The 15,674-nt window shown below is 46.1% G+C and overlaps 1 protein-coding gene across 3 annotated transcripts in view; it reads right to left on the reverse strand.

Moving 5' to 3' along the window:
• Nucleotides 1–4,244: 4,244 nt before the first annotated feature.
• Nucleotides 4,245–15,674, reverse strand: part of LMO1 (LIM domain only 1) — a 63,356-nt gene continuing 51,926 nt past the window's right edge. For all 3 annotated transcript variants that reach the window (XM_061342424.1, XM_061342423.1, XM_061342422.1), the window contains 2 exons: nt 10,137–10,262; nt 4,245–4,665 (listed from right to left, as the gene is read on the reverse strand). In XM_061342424.1, coding sequence (XP_061198408.1) covers nt 4,560–4,665; nt 10,137–10,262 — 232 coding nt within the window. In that variant the 3' untranslated portion in view covers nt 4,245–4,559. The remainder of the gene's footprint in view (nt 4,666–10,136; nt 10,263–15,674) is intronic.

Here is a 15,674-nt window from a genome sequence, read left to right on the forward strand (position 1 = left end):
GAGATTGCTTGGAGGGCTTTGTTCATATTTGCCTCATTGCAGCAAGTTGGAAGTGAGGTGCAGGGTCACCGCCGTGCTGGCAGGCAGACCTCGACAAGCCCCTGGTGTGCCACAGGGTCTGGCATGGAAGCACCCCCTAAAAGCCTGAGGAACCTGTTGGTGTTGCAAATGTCTGCCGCTGTGCCCATATGTCTGCTGATTTCCATCCTAAAGACATTTACTGTATATGTTTGCCACCAGGGAAAACTACTGTCTACGACTCAGCTATATTACTGGAAGAGCAGCAGCGGTATTTGTGCTGTTCTGAATATTGCATTTCCAGGACCTGCTCTATGGTTTTTGAAATCCTCCTTCCAATCCACGTCTGCCCTGGCCAATTAGCAAAAGTGCCTGGTTGGGGTGAAGGCCCCTCCTCCATGTGGCAATGCCACACCAAGAGGCTCATGCAAAGCCGTGTGAGCCATCCCTTCTTGGCGTTGGGAAGCATGGCTTGCAAGCCAATGACAGAGGGATGAAATGCAAATATCGCACTTCTTGTAAAGTAAATTAAGCTAACAGCGAGGTAACAAGCCGCTGTTAATATTAGATTAACTTGTTTGGCAAGATATGAAATCGGGTGAGCTGGATTGTCGATAGCGGAGTGCTCAATAGCGCTAATGCTGCTCAGGGAAGGATAACATCCCTCTGAAAGACAGGCACGCACCAGAAAAAAAATGAAATTAAGACTGGAGGAAGAGCCAGGATCTGTGCAGCAATTACACCAGCATTAAAGATGAATGGAGAAGCAGCTTGAGATTTTGATTGCCTTTAAATACTGGCTGTTTTTTAATCTCAAAATCAGACTGCACTGTGATCAGCCATTAGCCGTGACTGCAAAAAAAAAGAGAAGAGATCCTAGATTTTAGCATTTTTATTATGAACTTAAGATATTGCTTTGATCTAAGATAAGGAGGCAAATGGCAGATAATTCAGAAGTCAAAGCCAGTTGCGTGTGGTTAGCAGCTGGCAGTGGCTGGGCTGACTTTGGGAACGATGGAGACTAGGGCAGAGAGGTCACCGACAGCCGTGTCCTCAACACAGGGACTGAGGCACAAGCTTAAATGTCATACTATATGCCAGTGGTCACTAAACTGATTAAGCAGTGGTTATCTTTAGCAGTAAAAAGGCTATCTGCTAATACTAAATGATTAGAGTCTAAAATGCCATTTACTCTGCTCTGATTCCTTGAATGAATATTTATGCCAAGTGATGACTATAACATCATCAAAAGGTTTTCGTGCTCTGCTCTGTAGAGTGGAAGTGATTATTCAACAGCAGGTCTGCACTCCAGCACTTGTTTCTATTAAGCAAATTTGCAGCATTCAGACAAGAATTCCTGATTGCCTTGTCCTCCTGGGATTTTTATTTTTAAAGAAATCCCACTTCCAGTGCTCTCTGGGGCATGGGCTGGGGCAGGTGGGCCTTGTCTGCTGTTCAGACGCTGAAAAGAGGGATACAGATGCTACACAATTTCTCCTTTGTATGTTTTTTTAGGATAAGACAACTGAACATTTGCCGTACTCTACTCAACAGCCAGACACCGTATATTGTCCCAGGCTTTCCTCCCAGCCAGCCAGCCAGCCATCGGCTGGGGCTTTTGCATGAAACAGCTTCATGAAATTCCTTGTTAGGTATCAGGAGTCAGATATACAGCCATGGTGACAAAACAAGGGTGCTGCCCATCAGAAGCCCCTTCACTCCAGTGGGAGAGCACTGCCTGCGGTTCACACAGCTGGTACTGGCTGAACCTCCCTGGCTCAGCTCCTGCCTTGCCCTGAAGGCAGGGGTGCTCTTCAGGGGGGGTTAGGTCTCCGGTCATACACCACCCTGACATTTACCTCCCCAGGAGGAGAGACTTTTGTTCTGACTACATCCCCTGTGATCGTTGGACCTCCCTGCTCTCACATGTGATACCTGCTCCCAGGCTTGGCTTCCTGTACAGCACACCACTGTGCTGCCAGTACCATACAGATGGCAGCCACTAAGACTGTACCTTACCATAGCTGTTTTAACTTCCTTCCTATTTTGTCCCATTTACCAATCCATCACCCATTTTTTTCCCCAATCTCCCAGGCTATCTTCTGCTCCATCATTCTGCTGGCTCAGTCTGCAGCACATCATAGCAAAGAAACCCCACCAAACCAGTGCTATCCCAGTCTGCTGCACAAAGCAAAAAAACCCCACCAAACCACTGCTATCCCAAGATACGTCCAAATGAACCCAGCTCAGATACACCTCCCCTGCAGAGCCAGCATGGGGATTCGTGCCACAGCAAGACATGGTTCACACCAACCAAGTGCCATTTTCAGTCATCCAACATTAGAGTCGGATTTCCCACACTAATGACCCTCTCCTACAGCATGCTCCTGCTCTGGGGTGAGATTTCTGTGGCTTTCCCAGTGATGTATGAGTGATCTGGCAACTGCAGAGCCCATTATCCAAGCAGCTCTGAAAAGCTACACTTTCTTCCTCCCTTCTTTCTGAAGTAAGGAGACCTCCTAAGCCAAGAAAAACATGTTTCCAGAAGGTTTAAGTACCATTCTCCAGAGGACTTAGTTTTTAAACTGGTACCAAAATACTCCTTAAGAATCTGAACTAAGTCCGAATAACCCCCTCAGCTTGTTTGGTGAGCTCCCATCCTCACCATGGGACAACACACCTTCATGCTGCCATTGCCTCAAAACCCCATGGGCAGGTGGTTAGACCATCCCCGTGGAGCACAGGCACATGCAGCCACCACCCAACACCCCATTTCAAAGCAAGGAATCAAAAGGTGTAGACAACAAGCTGCTCCTTCAGTAGCCCTAGCATGGCTGCCTGCAGTAGCCTCTTCAAAAGGAATACCAACTCAAAAGACACCCCCCAACCTCAACAGGCCCTGAAATGGAATAGCAATTATCACTTACCCATAGGTGGCTATAGGTGGCTTTTTAATGGCTATTCCATTTTTACAGGAATAAAAGGAGATGGGGTCACATATTTTATAATGGGTCTCCCAACCCAACACATCTGTTTATGAACAAAAATCATCCAATTAACCCAAGTGTCTGAGGTAGCTTCAGATGACAGGTAATATTTTGAAGTATACTAAGCATCTAGTGGTGTTTTGCTTCTGTTTAGCCATTATTCAACACAGATGTACATAAAAGCATCTCATGCAACAGGCAGTGCAGCTGGTGCTGCACTGCATTTCACATTTGCAATTCAGAGAACACACACATGACCCAGGACCAGTAACCGATTAATTCACATCAGAGAAAAAGTACTTGGTGTCTATTTATTAGAGGAAAGAGAGGTAAATCTGAGAAAAAGCAAGAAGACAAAATAAATAGAATTGCAGCCATCCTTTACAGCTACTGGTGCACTGTATTAAAGTGACACTCACCATGCAAAGAAATGTGTTTGGTACAGTCCAGTGGGTTGCACATGAATTGCATAACCTTGAAAATCATTGCACAAAGCACCGCAGCAGGAACACAGTTCAGAGCTTGTATGCGGGAGACACTTCAAATCCGATCGCTTTTGTAATGTGGGAGGTCAAAGCACCTGGCACAGAGTAAGCAAAAAGGGCTGCAAAAAGGATGCTGCATCAGCACCCAGACACGTTTGAGCCCTGACATCAGCTCTCGCAGCAGCTCAGACCTGGAGAAGCAATGCCCCACAGGAAAACCCCTGTGCCCATCAAAGCCTTGAAATGAATGCTCTGATCAATGCCTGGGCACCTGCTGGCAGGGCTGGAGGGAGCCTGTTTCTTACAGCCTAGAATGGAGACACCACATCAGGTGGCCAACAAAACAAGCACTCCTGGCTGTGGACATGCTCTGTCTAAATCCATAGAGGTGCAAAGTGAGGTGCCTCTCAGCCAGCAAGGCATGCACAGCAGCCTTGGTGGGACCTGGTCACCGACACTGGTGATTCCCAGCCATCACCCTCCCACAGCTCATTCCCTCCCACAGTATGTGCAGCAGGATTTTGACACAAGTCTCAGCACGGTTCAGTTGGAGAGGTCTAACTGCAGCAGCATGTCTTCTCACCCCCCCCCCCCCCCCCACCCCCCCCCCGTATGTGTGCACTCCTGGCTTTGCTTTTATTCCTGCAGTGGCCAGGGGTCTGTGTATGTATTTCTACTAGTCTGCTCAGCATCAAGCACATGAAATACAGGCTTTCACCACACGGGGAACAAACCACAGCTAAGATGACCAGGAAACATTCATAATTTTTAATTCACACCAGTAATAAAATTGCATTACATTTTTCATAAAATAAATGTTCCAGTTTATATACAGAAAACAGACTGTACAGAGCCCTCCCCCAGACCCCGGAAACTCACAAACATACAGGCAATGCAGTGCTCAGCTAAGCAGGCACAACTGTACATCTAAAATTGTAACTGCTTTGTGTTGGGGGCAAGTACTACAATGTATATAGTCCTCTCTGGACCGAGAATTAAAAAAATATTGCAGGCAAGCTGACAGGCTGCTGAGCGCCCATCCCACAGTGCTTCCACCAAGCAGGGTTTGTTATTGAACCTGGGACTCGAAGCTCCCATTCAGCTGCCCTTCCTCATAGTCCATCTGACACAAGATCATGTTGTTCTTCAGGAAGAATTTGTCTCCCACACAGAATCTGGAAGAGAAAAAGAGTTAACGGGTGTTAGTGTGAACAGAGCTTAGAACAGGGGACTTTGAGGCCATTTGGGTCTGAAGGTGACTCTGGGGATGGTGTTTGATTTCTAGCTCTGCCAGTGTTGCGAACCCCAGGAAAGCCATCATGTTTCTCCCACTTCTCTCCTTCCCTACACATGCTCTGGGGTTTTGCTGTCACTTTTCCTGGCACTGTGGTGCTTGGCTCCCAGGCCGTAGTTGTACAAAGCAGCTCGGGGATCAGGTCCCTGCCAGGTCCTGTGCCAGCAGCGGGAGGAGACCAGGAACAGTTAAGGGATTTGTCCCTGCAGAAGAGAGGTCCCTGCCTTACAGCCAGGAAATCAAACGGGCAATATTACACAGAGACTATTTGGAGTTTTTTGCTGGTATCCACATTTCCACGGTTCCCTCAGGTGAGGCAGTATTTACACTAATTTCCAGGCAAGGACTGGCTATTAAGTCCTTCCTCACCCCCTTGTGTACAGTGCTGAACAATAAATAGAAATTTCCTGGTGGCTGGACTCCTAACCTTTATCTTCATCGAGCGAAGGGCACTGCTCTCTATATACCATGTAAATTGTTCTGTTTGTCTTGAAGTTGACAGAGAAGCTTGTGATATTTAACAATTTTATTTGACCATTAAGGTCAAAAAAGTTCCAGATATAAGATCTGAGAGGTGTGAATTGACAGCCAATAGCTTTTTCTGCCCTTCCTGCTTGCTCAAGAATCAGAAGCTAATCTTTATTTCTTAAGAGAATAAATAATGGTCTTTGCACCCAATTCAGGGTCTTTTTTCTATCCATCTCACTAGTGGGGCAATGACAAACCAGAGCCCAAGGCTGTGTCTCCCTGCTCCAAGTACTGAATCTTAACTCAGCCCAGGTCCCTAAAGCAGAGAGACACCCCACCCACCACACCAAAAGGCAGCTCTGAATAGAGGGGAACAGGTAGGTACCAGCCTCTGGTAAGGATGAATTTTTACTGGGCTTTGAAGAAAGTTCAGTGGAGATGATCCCATCCTCAGGAGACTTAGGCAGACCTTAGCAGAAGGTCTCTGCTCCCTGGCAGAGGTTTGGCAGGGACATTGCCTACTCCTTGTCTAAAATGCTTTCTAGATTTGTAACTTAGGCAGCTTTAGGGAGAGCATCTCCATAAAACTGAGTATTTTCTGCTACAACAACAGGACTGATCATTTTAGAGCTCTTCATAGGTCCAACATGGGCACAAGTTTTCTCCAGCCAGACATCTGCAAATACGCTGATTAATTTGCCGTGTCGGTACAGAGAGAACTGGGCATTGGTTCTCACTTTCTATGATTTCACTGGAGACTGTCCATCATCTTCCCTCTGTGGCACATGCTGCAGTAGTTCTGAAACTCAACCTTTTTTGTATATTCAAAAGCTAAAAATTCGTCTCAATTTAAATTAAGAGCTTTTAGGCTAAAAACTGTACTGCACACTCTCCTTAACACCACCTTCCCCACCAGCAGGTTTATTCACTATAAATATATAAACACAGATGCTTGCTTTTTGCTACTTATATCTACTTTAAGTACAATACAAATCTCTAGGAAGAGAAATGCAAACATTACTTTTGCCACCAGCATCATCGGCAGCTGTCTCTTGCCAAATCTGGCTTGAGTCTAAAGGAGCCCAAGGAAGAGCTGGAGAGCTAGGGAGCTGGGGGGGTGTGTCTGTGTGCATATGAGCACATGTGAACTAAAATGCTCCTTGCTATTTCTACAGGGTGAATTTTCTTCTGAGCTAACCTACATTTTAGATAATGGCAACACAAACAGCTGGGTTTCCTGCAACCCTTGTAATACTATCCTATTAGCCAGTTACAGCAGTGACAAACCTTTATTCAGTATTGTGATAAGCAACATTGACTTCATAACAGTTTAAAGTATGGCAGGCTGAATAACGTTGTAGGGCTTGCTGCAAACCTGATGTTTCGGAGAATGAAGCTAATGAAAGCACTGCACATGTGGTAAATATATTAAGAGATTTTGCTCTGATATTTAACCCTCTACACAGAGTCTAGCTATGGAAGGACAAATAAGCTGGAAGAGAACTACAGAAAGGTTTTCATAATGAAATATTTTTGTGGCTGGGGAACAAGGCAGTGGTTAAAGTGGTGTTTCTAATCAGAACTAGTTCTGGCACCTACCTCTGCAATTTTTACGATAGGGTTACTTAAACTCACTGTTCTCAGTTCAGCTTCTGATATTGTCGGTAACAGGAGCACTTCCATTCTACCCTTTTCATCCAAGGATAAGAGGATACGTTCTAATCTCATGCCGAAATAACAATGCCCGCATAACTCTATGCTGTCTGCTCAGTCCATCTTTCAGAAAAATTCAGCTGCTCCCAAACTGGGCAAATCCCTTGTGCATCAAAGTGCACCTCTGCCAGAACAGAGATTACCTGTGCTTTCCAGCCAGGCAGCAACAGTGCCTGGAGATCATTTTAAAGGAAGAGTAGAATGGTGCTTTGCACTGAGCACAGTAACAGTGTTAGCAATCATAGAGGGAAGAGAGGAAAAGAGGTGCTTTGGAGCCTTTGTAATAAAGAGGGACATTTAAAAGAAATTCCTGAAAACGAAAACTAGGCGGAACTAGGCTTTTCCATGAGAGAAGCTAGCACCAATAGCTATGCTGTTGACGACCAACACTCATCCTACAGACTCCAGGGCCAACCCAGCACTCCTGCCTGTGCAGCCCAGAGCCGTGACTTGCCTCTGCAAGGGACACTTGGGTTGCTCTAGCCCTAGTATCAACGTGGAGTTTGGGAGCACCCCTCTCCTGCCCGGCCTTCATGGGCAGGCTGAAACAAGCTGTGGCAAAGGGCTGAACCTGGCAGCATCCAGAAGTGCTTCCGAGGCTGCGGAAAAACGCCACAAACCACCCGCAATTCCAGGGGTGTGGAGAGAGACCACCCCGCGGAGAGAGCTCTGCAGACAGGCACACGCTGCTGCTGATTGGGAGCTACGGCTGTTGCAGGAGCGTGTTTAAGAGCCGCAAAACAGAAGTGGGCAGCCGCAAGCCTGAGCAGGGCCGCGGGAAGGAGCCCAAGGCCCGGAGCCACTAGATGTCACTGCCGGCCCGGCGCTGCCGCCGCGCCCGGGCACCGCAGGCTCCACCGCAGCTTCCCACCGCCAGCGAGCACCGCCAATGCCCTCCGCAACTGGACTGAGTAAAGCCGCCACCGCTGCTAACGGCTCGGCTGGTTCTCCTCCTCCATGCCGGGGCATCAACCCGCTCCAGCCCCGTTCATCCCCGTGAAGAAAGCTACGGTCAGAGGGCGTGGGAGGAGAACTAGACCCCAGTTTGCACAGTCGCTTAAGTTTAGTGGGAGAGGGGGCACGGGTTTGCATTCACACAAACACACACTGTGCATAGCTGCTTCATTATAGACTCCACTGTGTCTTTTGCTCTAGGGTGGGCAATGAGTTTTTAAGTCATAGAATCATAGAATAGTTAGGGTTGGAAAGGACCTTAAGATCATCTAGTTCTGATTTCCTGCTATGGGCAGGGAACCTCACACTAAACCATCTCACCCAAGGCTTCGTCCAACCTGGCCTTTAACACTGCCAGGGATGGAGCATTCACAGCCTCCCTGGGCAACCTATTTCAGTGCCTCACCACCCTAACAGGAAAGAATTTCCTCCTTATATCCAATCTAAACTTCCCCTGTTTAGGTTTTAACCTCTTACCCCTTCTCCTGTCATTACAGTCCCTAATGAAGAGTCCCTCCCCAGCATCCCTATAGGCCCCCTTCAGATAATGGAAGGCTGCTATGAGGTCTCCACGCAGCCTTCTCTTCTCCAGGCTGAACAGCCCCAACTTTCTCAGCCGATCTTCATACGGGAGGTGCTCCAGTCCCCTGATCATCCTTGTGGCCCTCCTCTGGACTTGTTCCAACAGATCCATGTCATTTTTATGTTGAGGACACCAGAACTGCACACAATACTCCAAGTGAGGTCTCACGAGAGCAGAGTAGAGGGGCAGGATCACCTCCTTCGACCTGCTGGTCACACTCCTTTTGATGCAGCCCAGGATACGGTTGGCTTTCTGGGCTGCAAGCACACACTGAAGCTGGCTCATGTTCATTTTCTCATCGACCAGCACCCCCAAGTCCTTCTCTGCCCAGCCTGTAGCTGTGTCTGGGATTGCTCTGACCCAGGTGTAGGACCTTGCACTTGGCATGGTTAAACTTCATAAGGTTTGGCATCAGCACACCTCACAAGCGTGTCGAGGTCCCTCTGGATGGCATTCCTTCCCTCCAGCGCATCAACTGCTTTTAGCTTGGTATTTACAGGGTTCTCTGTTACTGGGTTCTCCATTTTCCCATAAGTTTTGTCATCTCTCTCACTCCTTCACATGGGAAGAAGTTCTTCCCTGTGAGGGTGGTGAAGCACTGGCACAGGGTGCTCAGAGAAGGTGCAACTGCCCCATCCTTAGCAGTGTTCAAGGCTAGGTTGGATGGGGCTTTGAGCAACTTGTTCCAGTGGAAGGTATTCCTGCCCATGTCAGGGGGGTTGAAACTGTACGGTCTTTAACATCCCTTCCAATCTAAAGCATTCTGTGATTCTGCAATGAAGCATTGCTTCCTAGTTTCATCTTTGGGAAACACAACCACAATTCAAGAACTGGAATACCCCAGCACAGCCCTTGGGCCCTGGGCAGTCACTAAAATCTGACTAAACAAGCAGCAAGCACAAGCACCTTCAGACCTGTCATGGACATGAATGGATGCATCAGAAGTGACTGCGCCTGTGTCATGTCTGGTTCTGGGGGCTGGGAAGATTTTCCACAGCCTTCTCAAATTCAGCTGGCTACAGATAGCCCAAGTGAAACTTTGTGAATGACTATTATATCCCTTGATGTGCATTTTCCACTGGGTAAAACCCAGAAGAAATACACAAGCCCCATTAAATATTAAGCCACTGAGATCCCCTATTAATTATGCACATTTGTTCTTAGTGCTGAAAACGGTTTATCTAGAGTATTTTTCTCCTTCCTGTCCCTTCTTTTTCTCCTTCTTTGCCATCCCCAGTTTTGAGCCTCTGAAAAACCTAATTTAAGCAAAATAAGATCAGTTTGCCAGAGGAAGTCCATTCTCCACAGTTTGCTTTTCAAGAACAGTATTTCCTGAAAGGACACTGAAACAGTTTCTTTTATTCAGCAGCAGCTGTGCTGTGTACAACTGTGGCCCGATCCGCAGTCTGTGTGCTACCCCTCGCCCTTCCAACTCCCACCATCTCCAAGGGGATTTGCAGTAAGGGAGCTACAGGTACTTACATACATCACCCAGGTCAGCCTAATAAACCAGCCTGAGCCACGCCAGCAGGCTGTGAGCCCCAGACAGGTAGCATGAATCAAACATTTCCCCTGTTTTGCGGGCAAAGGTATAAATTAGTTTGTGTTTGTGTGTATAATAACTGTGTCCTTACCGCTGGTTGCAGAGCTGACAGGCAAAGCAGTCCAAATGGTAAACATTATCTCTGGCCCTCATCACCATCTCAAAGGCAGGGATCAGTTTACTGCAGGCAGCACAATTCCCGGTGGTACCAAAGAGCCTGCCAAAGAAGCACAATCATTAGAAGCCATTTTAATTAAATGGTGGAAGGACTAATTAAGTGTAATTAGCAGTATCAAATACTGTATTGCACCAATAAATAGAAGTTGCAGTCTCCATTTCGCTGACCAACCAGTGTGCAGGAACTTGGGATAAAACTGCCTGGTGAGCAGGCTCTGATTGTCGAGATGAAACTTCATTTGGTTTGCGAGCCTAGGGCTAATTTGCTGTCTAATGGAGAAAAGCATTAAACACTTACAGCACTAATTTGGGGCTCACAAAATTTCAGTCAAAACCTATCTGCCCCTCTGCAGCAGTGGGGTAGGTGCTTGGAGCCACCCATCCTCCTCCATGGGTGCTTGCACCATCTGAGCTCAGCCAAAACCTAACGGAGGGATAGTCTGGAAGCCTCTTACAGCGAGACACAAGACCTGCAAACTTTTCCAACCCTGGCAGGCAATGCTATCATACAGCTCAGGAAGAGCCTCACTTACCTGCTGTTTACAATGAAAAAACAGTTTCTCTTGCAATGAGTACACAACCATTTCGCAAGGCACCTCAGAGAGCAAGCCCTCCTCCATGGCTGCCTCCCCCTCCTCCCACTTCCATGTCCCTCCTGGGAGCCAGCTAAGCCCTTCCACTGTGGCCTGAACAGCATGCTCAGCCGTTCCACTTCAGCTCCCCGGTCCTTGAGGACAGCCCTTCAGCACTGGAAGCTTTGCCATTTTCATCTTGGCTTTCACTATCTGTCTCCCCAGATGTCTGCTGCTGTTACAGCTCCCGCTGGGGGACTCAACCAAGACTGCAGCATCCTTCCCCCAGGCGCCTTATCCAAGATGTCTCTGCAGACCCCTGTGTACGCCAGGGACAGCACGCCACTGCAATGTTAAAGGCGTACGAATCAGCTGGGGCATGAATCAACAGGCCGACAAAGCCAAGTTTCAGCAAAGGCTGTGGTCAGTACACATGTGGTTAGCTACTCTGCTTAGGAGATGATAAAAATTGTGTTCATGGGGGGATGAGCCTCAAGACATACGATTCCTGCTGACCATTAGCTCTGTGCATGCAACGCGTCGCTGCCTGCAGACAGATTTGGGCTCGTGGTTTGTTTCAAGCCATTGGGTCTGGCTGATTCCACAACACAGATGAGAAGCATCAGGAAAATCTATAACCAATTTCTAAACCTGCAATTTGCCAAGCTAATCAATACTAATTATTACTGGCCAGTAATTGTGAATTAAACCACCCAACAATGTTATAGAAACCTCCACACAATTCTCCCACCCTCCCACAGCGCTCTGCTCCTGAAGTCAGCTTGCTCTTCAGCTAGAAAAAAGGCTACCATCATTTTTCATTAGAAGTGGTATCAGTGGTCTTTCATTAGGCCTGGCTGGAAACCCCCAAGACTTCCTATGGAGAAACAGCACTACGTTTGTCCTGAAAGCCAAACAATGCAAACCAAATAGGAAACACTTGTGCAGGACTGAAAAATTGCAAAGGGACTACCAGAATTTCTTCCCCCACGACTCCATCATATGAGGGCTGAAAGGCAGAGGAAAATCTCAGCTATATAGTTTGCTATACAGCAAACTCAGATCATGTAAGAGGCTGCCCCACTACCAATTTCTCCCTGCAAGCTGACTTGGGCTTGCTCCTGCTCCCACAGGCAGGCAGGCAGGCAGGCAGGGGAGGCAGCTGAGCATGGTACTTGGCCCTCTCATATCAACAGACAGGACTGCAAAAATGCAGCAGTGAAAAGCATACACGTCTCCACCCCAAAACACCCTGGCTCTCGTTCAGCACCCGCTTACAAATCAAGTCATTAATACAGACATCCCTCCTTTCCTTCCCCAGCACCGCTCCCCACTCCTACAGTACCTCACTTAGGCATGGCAAAACCTGACAAATTTTGCCAGGGTTTTGCCATTTTCCATAAAATCAGGCATCTGCTTTTAGAGTTCCCAAGTCACAGTAAACTAAAAAAATGAGTCCAATACGTTAGGCAGGGAAAGTGGGAGGTTAATCCTAGATTTGCTCTGTGCCCAGCACTGCTACATGCACAAGTATAAAATATCCATTATTCATTAGCATCACAGTAGTGTGGAGCTCAATCTAGATTAAACAAAATAAAGGGGCCCCAGACAGCACCATTTGCATTGTTAAGCAGGCGCTTTTCTTCAGCCTTCAAATAGGAGACTTTTCTAAATGGAAATGATGGGGAAATTTGGACAGATGTTCACTTAACTATTTAAACAGTTAGCTTAAGAAACATGAAAAATGTATTTGGTACCGTATTCACCTGTCTCCTTTCAGGGGTTTTGGGGGTAAACCAATTGTTAAACAGCTTTGACTGTTTGCATAAGATCTGAAGCTTATGTTCTGTCCAGATGAAATCATGTTGCCTTCTAATGTCTACATAAATGTAGCTTCCAGCTAGTCAGCGTGCTAATCTTTTTCTCTTCTATCAAGTTTTGCAGTCGCCATAACATCCTTCTTCCAACAGATGAACATTTCACACTTACTCTAGCACTGCCTAATTTTAATCTGCTTTTCAGGGAGTGATTTAGAGCCTTGTATATTCACTACACTTCTAAAAATATGCTGTAACTTGTAGCTCACTGAACATGATTTTATTTTCTTTTTTAGTCTACTGAAGAAACAGCAAAATGAACAGAGACTTTTACCTTTTCTTGTTTGCTTGTAAAAAAACCTGCCTCCTCTGATACCTACTTACGCAGAAGTTACTTGAGCTGAAACTTTCTTTGGTGGGGAGCTTAACATTGTTGGAGGAGGGAGAGAAGACAAGAAGCAGGAGGAAAATATTCCACCCCAAGCCCCATCTGTGGTTAAATTGAAAATAACCCCACAAGAACAAACTGATCTGCATTCTGTCCCCCAGACACCTTCATAACAGATGCAATACTCTCTTGCACATTCACGCACACAAAGTTGAAGCACATTAGAAAAAAAATCTATCAGAAGATGCTCAGCATCTACTTACCAGCTTGAAGCCATTGGCATAAAAGAAGCTGGAAATACAGAAAGGTTTCAGTTTAGAGTTGTTTTGCTGCTTCTTAAAAACCCCTTTTTTCATCTCCCTTTGAAGTTAAAAGGCAACAATTTTTAAGCACAGATTTATTCCCCCTTATGCAACAGGAAGACGTAGCCAGCTTCCAAATAGGCATAGACTATGCAGATTTAAAATTCAGCACAATTAAACTTTTACCCTGTGGTAGTAATTATGTTTAATGGCTCTTAGCCTGAACTTAACCATGCCTATTGTTGTCAGCCAGTCTAAAAGCAGGAGTTTGTCCAAGGACAATTTTCTGTAGTTTATAGGCACACTAAAAACCCTGCTATGCACTGTTCTCATTGGCCATTGATGTCAGTGTGTATAGTAAAAATTAAAGCTAATTGGCATACAGGAGCAGCAGTGAATGCAAATGAATTAATGGGAAAAGAAAGGAGCGCTCCTGGAAGCAGGAGGGAACTGTCGAAGGATGCTTTTTATGTACTCTTGTCTGGGCTAAAGAGTAGTCTTCTGCACGATGGCCCAGGCCTCACCAGCTCTGTGAATACACCTGAAGTTAACTCAAACAATAGCAAAATCACAGCACCCTGCAGATTTTCTTTTTTGAAAAAGAAATTGTTAAGGGTCCTTACTGTAGGGAAAACAGTAAGAAACTTCTTGTGTGAACACATTAAGTTTAGCACCTTTTAACAGAATTTCTCCTTCTCCAACCAAAATGTGCGGGGTGGCTAAACTGAGAACCAAATTACCTATTTCTGTCACCACTACAAACAACAGCCTGTTTCCATCACTGCCTACAAAGGAGAGAGTCCCCATTTCTTTTTCTCCTTATCTTGGTGTCTGACTCGCTAGCAGTTTGCAATCAAGAAAGAGGGAGAAAATTCAGAGAAAGAGTGAAAATTCTGGAGCTGTTGACTTCACAAGAGACAAAAAAAGAGGAACCAGGGCAAGCACATATAAATAATGAGTGGTATAGGAAGGCTAGGTTAGGAGTGTCAACCACATTTTTTTAAACAGCACAAGAACAAGATAGCTAAGTTCAAAATTAAACAGCTGAGTTGAGATTGGTAATTCCCCCAAGCAAGAGGCTTCATCAACACTGATGGTAACATCTGTGAGTTGGAAAAGGACTAGGCACTTATCTACAGATAAGTAGGTTGGACAGAGCCTTGGGTGGCATGGTTTAGTGGGAGGTGTCCCTGCCCATGGCAGGGGGCTTGGAACTAGATGATCTTAAGGTCCTTTCCAACCCTAACTATTCTATGATTCTATGATTCTACATTTGTACGTATTGTATACAGCTACATATTTCTCTCTGTATTTGTATACCCAGATTATCTGGATATACAAGTTTTGGAAGAGCTACCAAACCTCATGCTCATATCCTCACTAGCTAGTAGATGAAATAGGCTTTCCCATACACCTTCCCTATATGCCTGCTGCATATATTTCCTAGCTCCATCAAGACCTGCTGTAGGACAAGACTTTCTTTACGTACCTCAAACTTACCGACACCAAAATAAAGGGTTTTGCCCCCACTGTTAGAAACAAACAAACGACTACTCTTTGAGTGAGGATGGCTCTTAACAGCTTGCAGTCATTATCTTTCCCATCTGTGGATATTAGAAATATACTGAGCTGAAAGTCTGATTTGACCAAAGTACTGAATATGCCAATAATTGCAGGGAAAGCCTGAACATCACTGAAAAAGATTAAGCTTAAAAGCAACTTCAGACTTGAGGTTCCCAAATTCCCTGTAATCAGCCTCTGTGTAATATTCAGAGAAAGCTGACAGGTGTTTCAGCACATGGTAAATACATATTAGCTGGTGCACCCTCCTACCCAGGATACCATCACTTGTCAGCACTGCAGTGGGAAGTCATGTCAGCTGAAGGAAAGAAAATACATTTGATACTAATGAAGTTGGTCAAGCTGTCCTCCCATGAAGCTTTCGAGTTCAATACCAAAGAATTTACACCTTGCATGCCAAAGGGTTTGGCAGTCATGGATAGTATAGCAGGAGGAACTGAACCAGTGCGGTACACAAAAGCCCTCTGGTCAGGTGAGCACACTAGTTCAGAGATTACTGGGAATAAACTTCAAGGCTCCCCAAGGGCAACTGTTTTCAGCTGAAGAATGCATCTGAATGTTTGCTTGGGTTTACTTGTTTGGTCTCTGCCTCCGTATTTTCAGTAGATAGTTACAGTGGGGCTGGGACTCTTAGGAGGGAGAAGTCCAAGTCTTCCTCCCCTGTTCCAGTCTTTCTTAAGGTACAACTGAAGCCACTGACCTAAAAACCCAATTTGGCTGTCTCTGGCCCTGCTGAACACCTACACAACCACAACCTCTTAAGGTACTTTAAAAGCAGCAGTCATAAAACTG

Source organism: Neopsephotus bourkii, unplaced genomic scaffold (genome assembly GCF_033783945.1).
Source record: "Neopsephotus bourkii isolate Nb327-2 ecotype Australia unplaced genomic scaffold, CSIRO-AGI_Nbou_v1 NB_1792, whole genome shotgun sequence".
Taxonomy (NCBI): Eukaryota; Metazoa; Chordata; class Aves; order Psittaciformes; family Psittacidae; genus Neopsephotus; species Neopsephotus bourkii.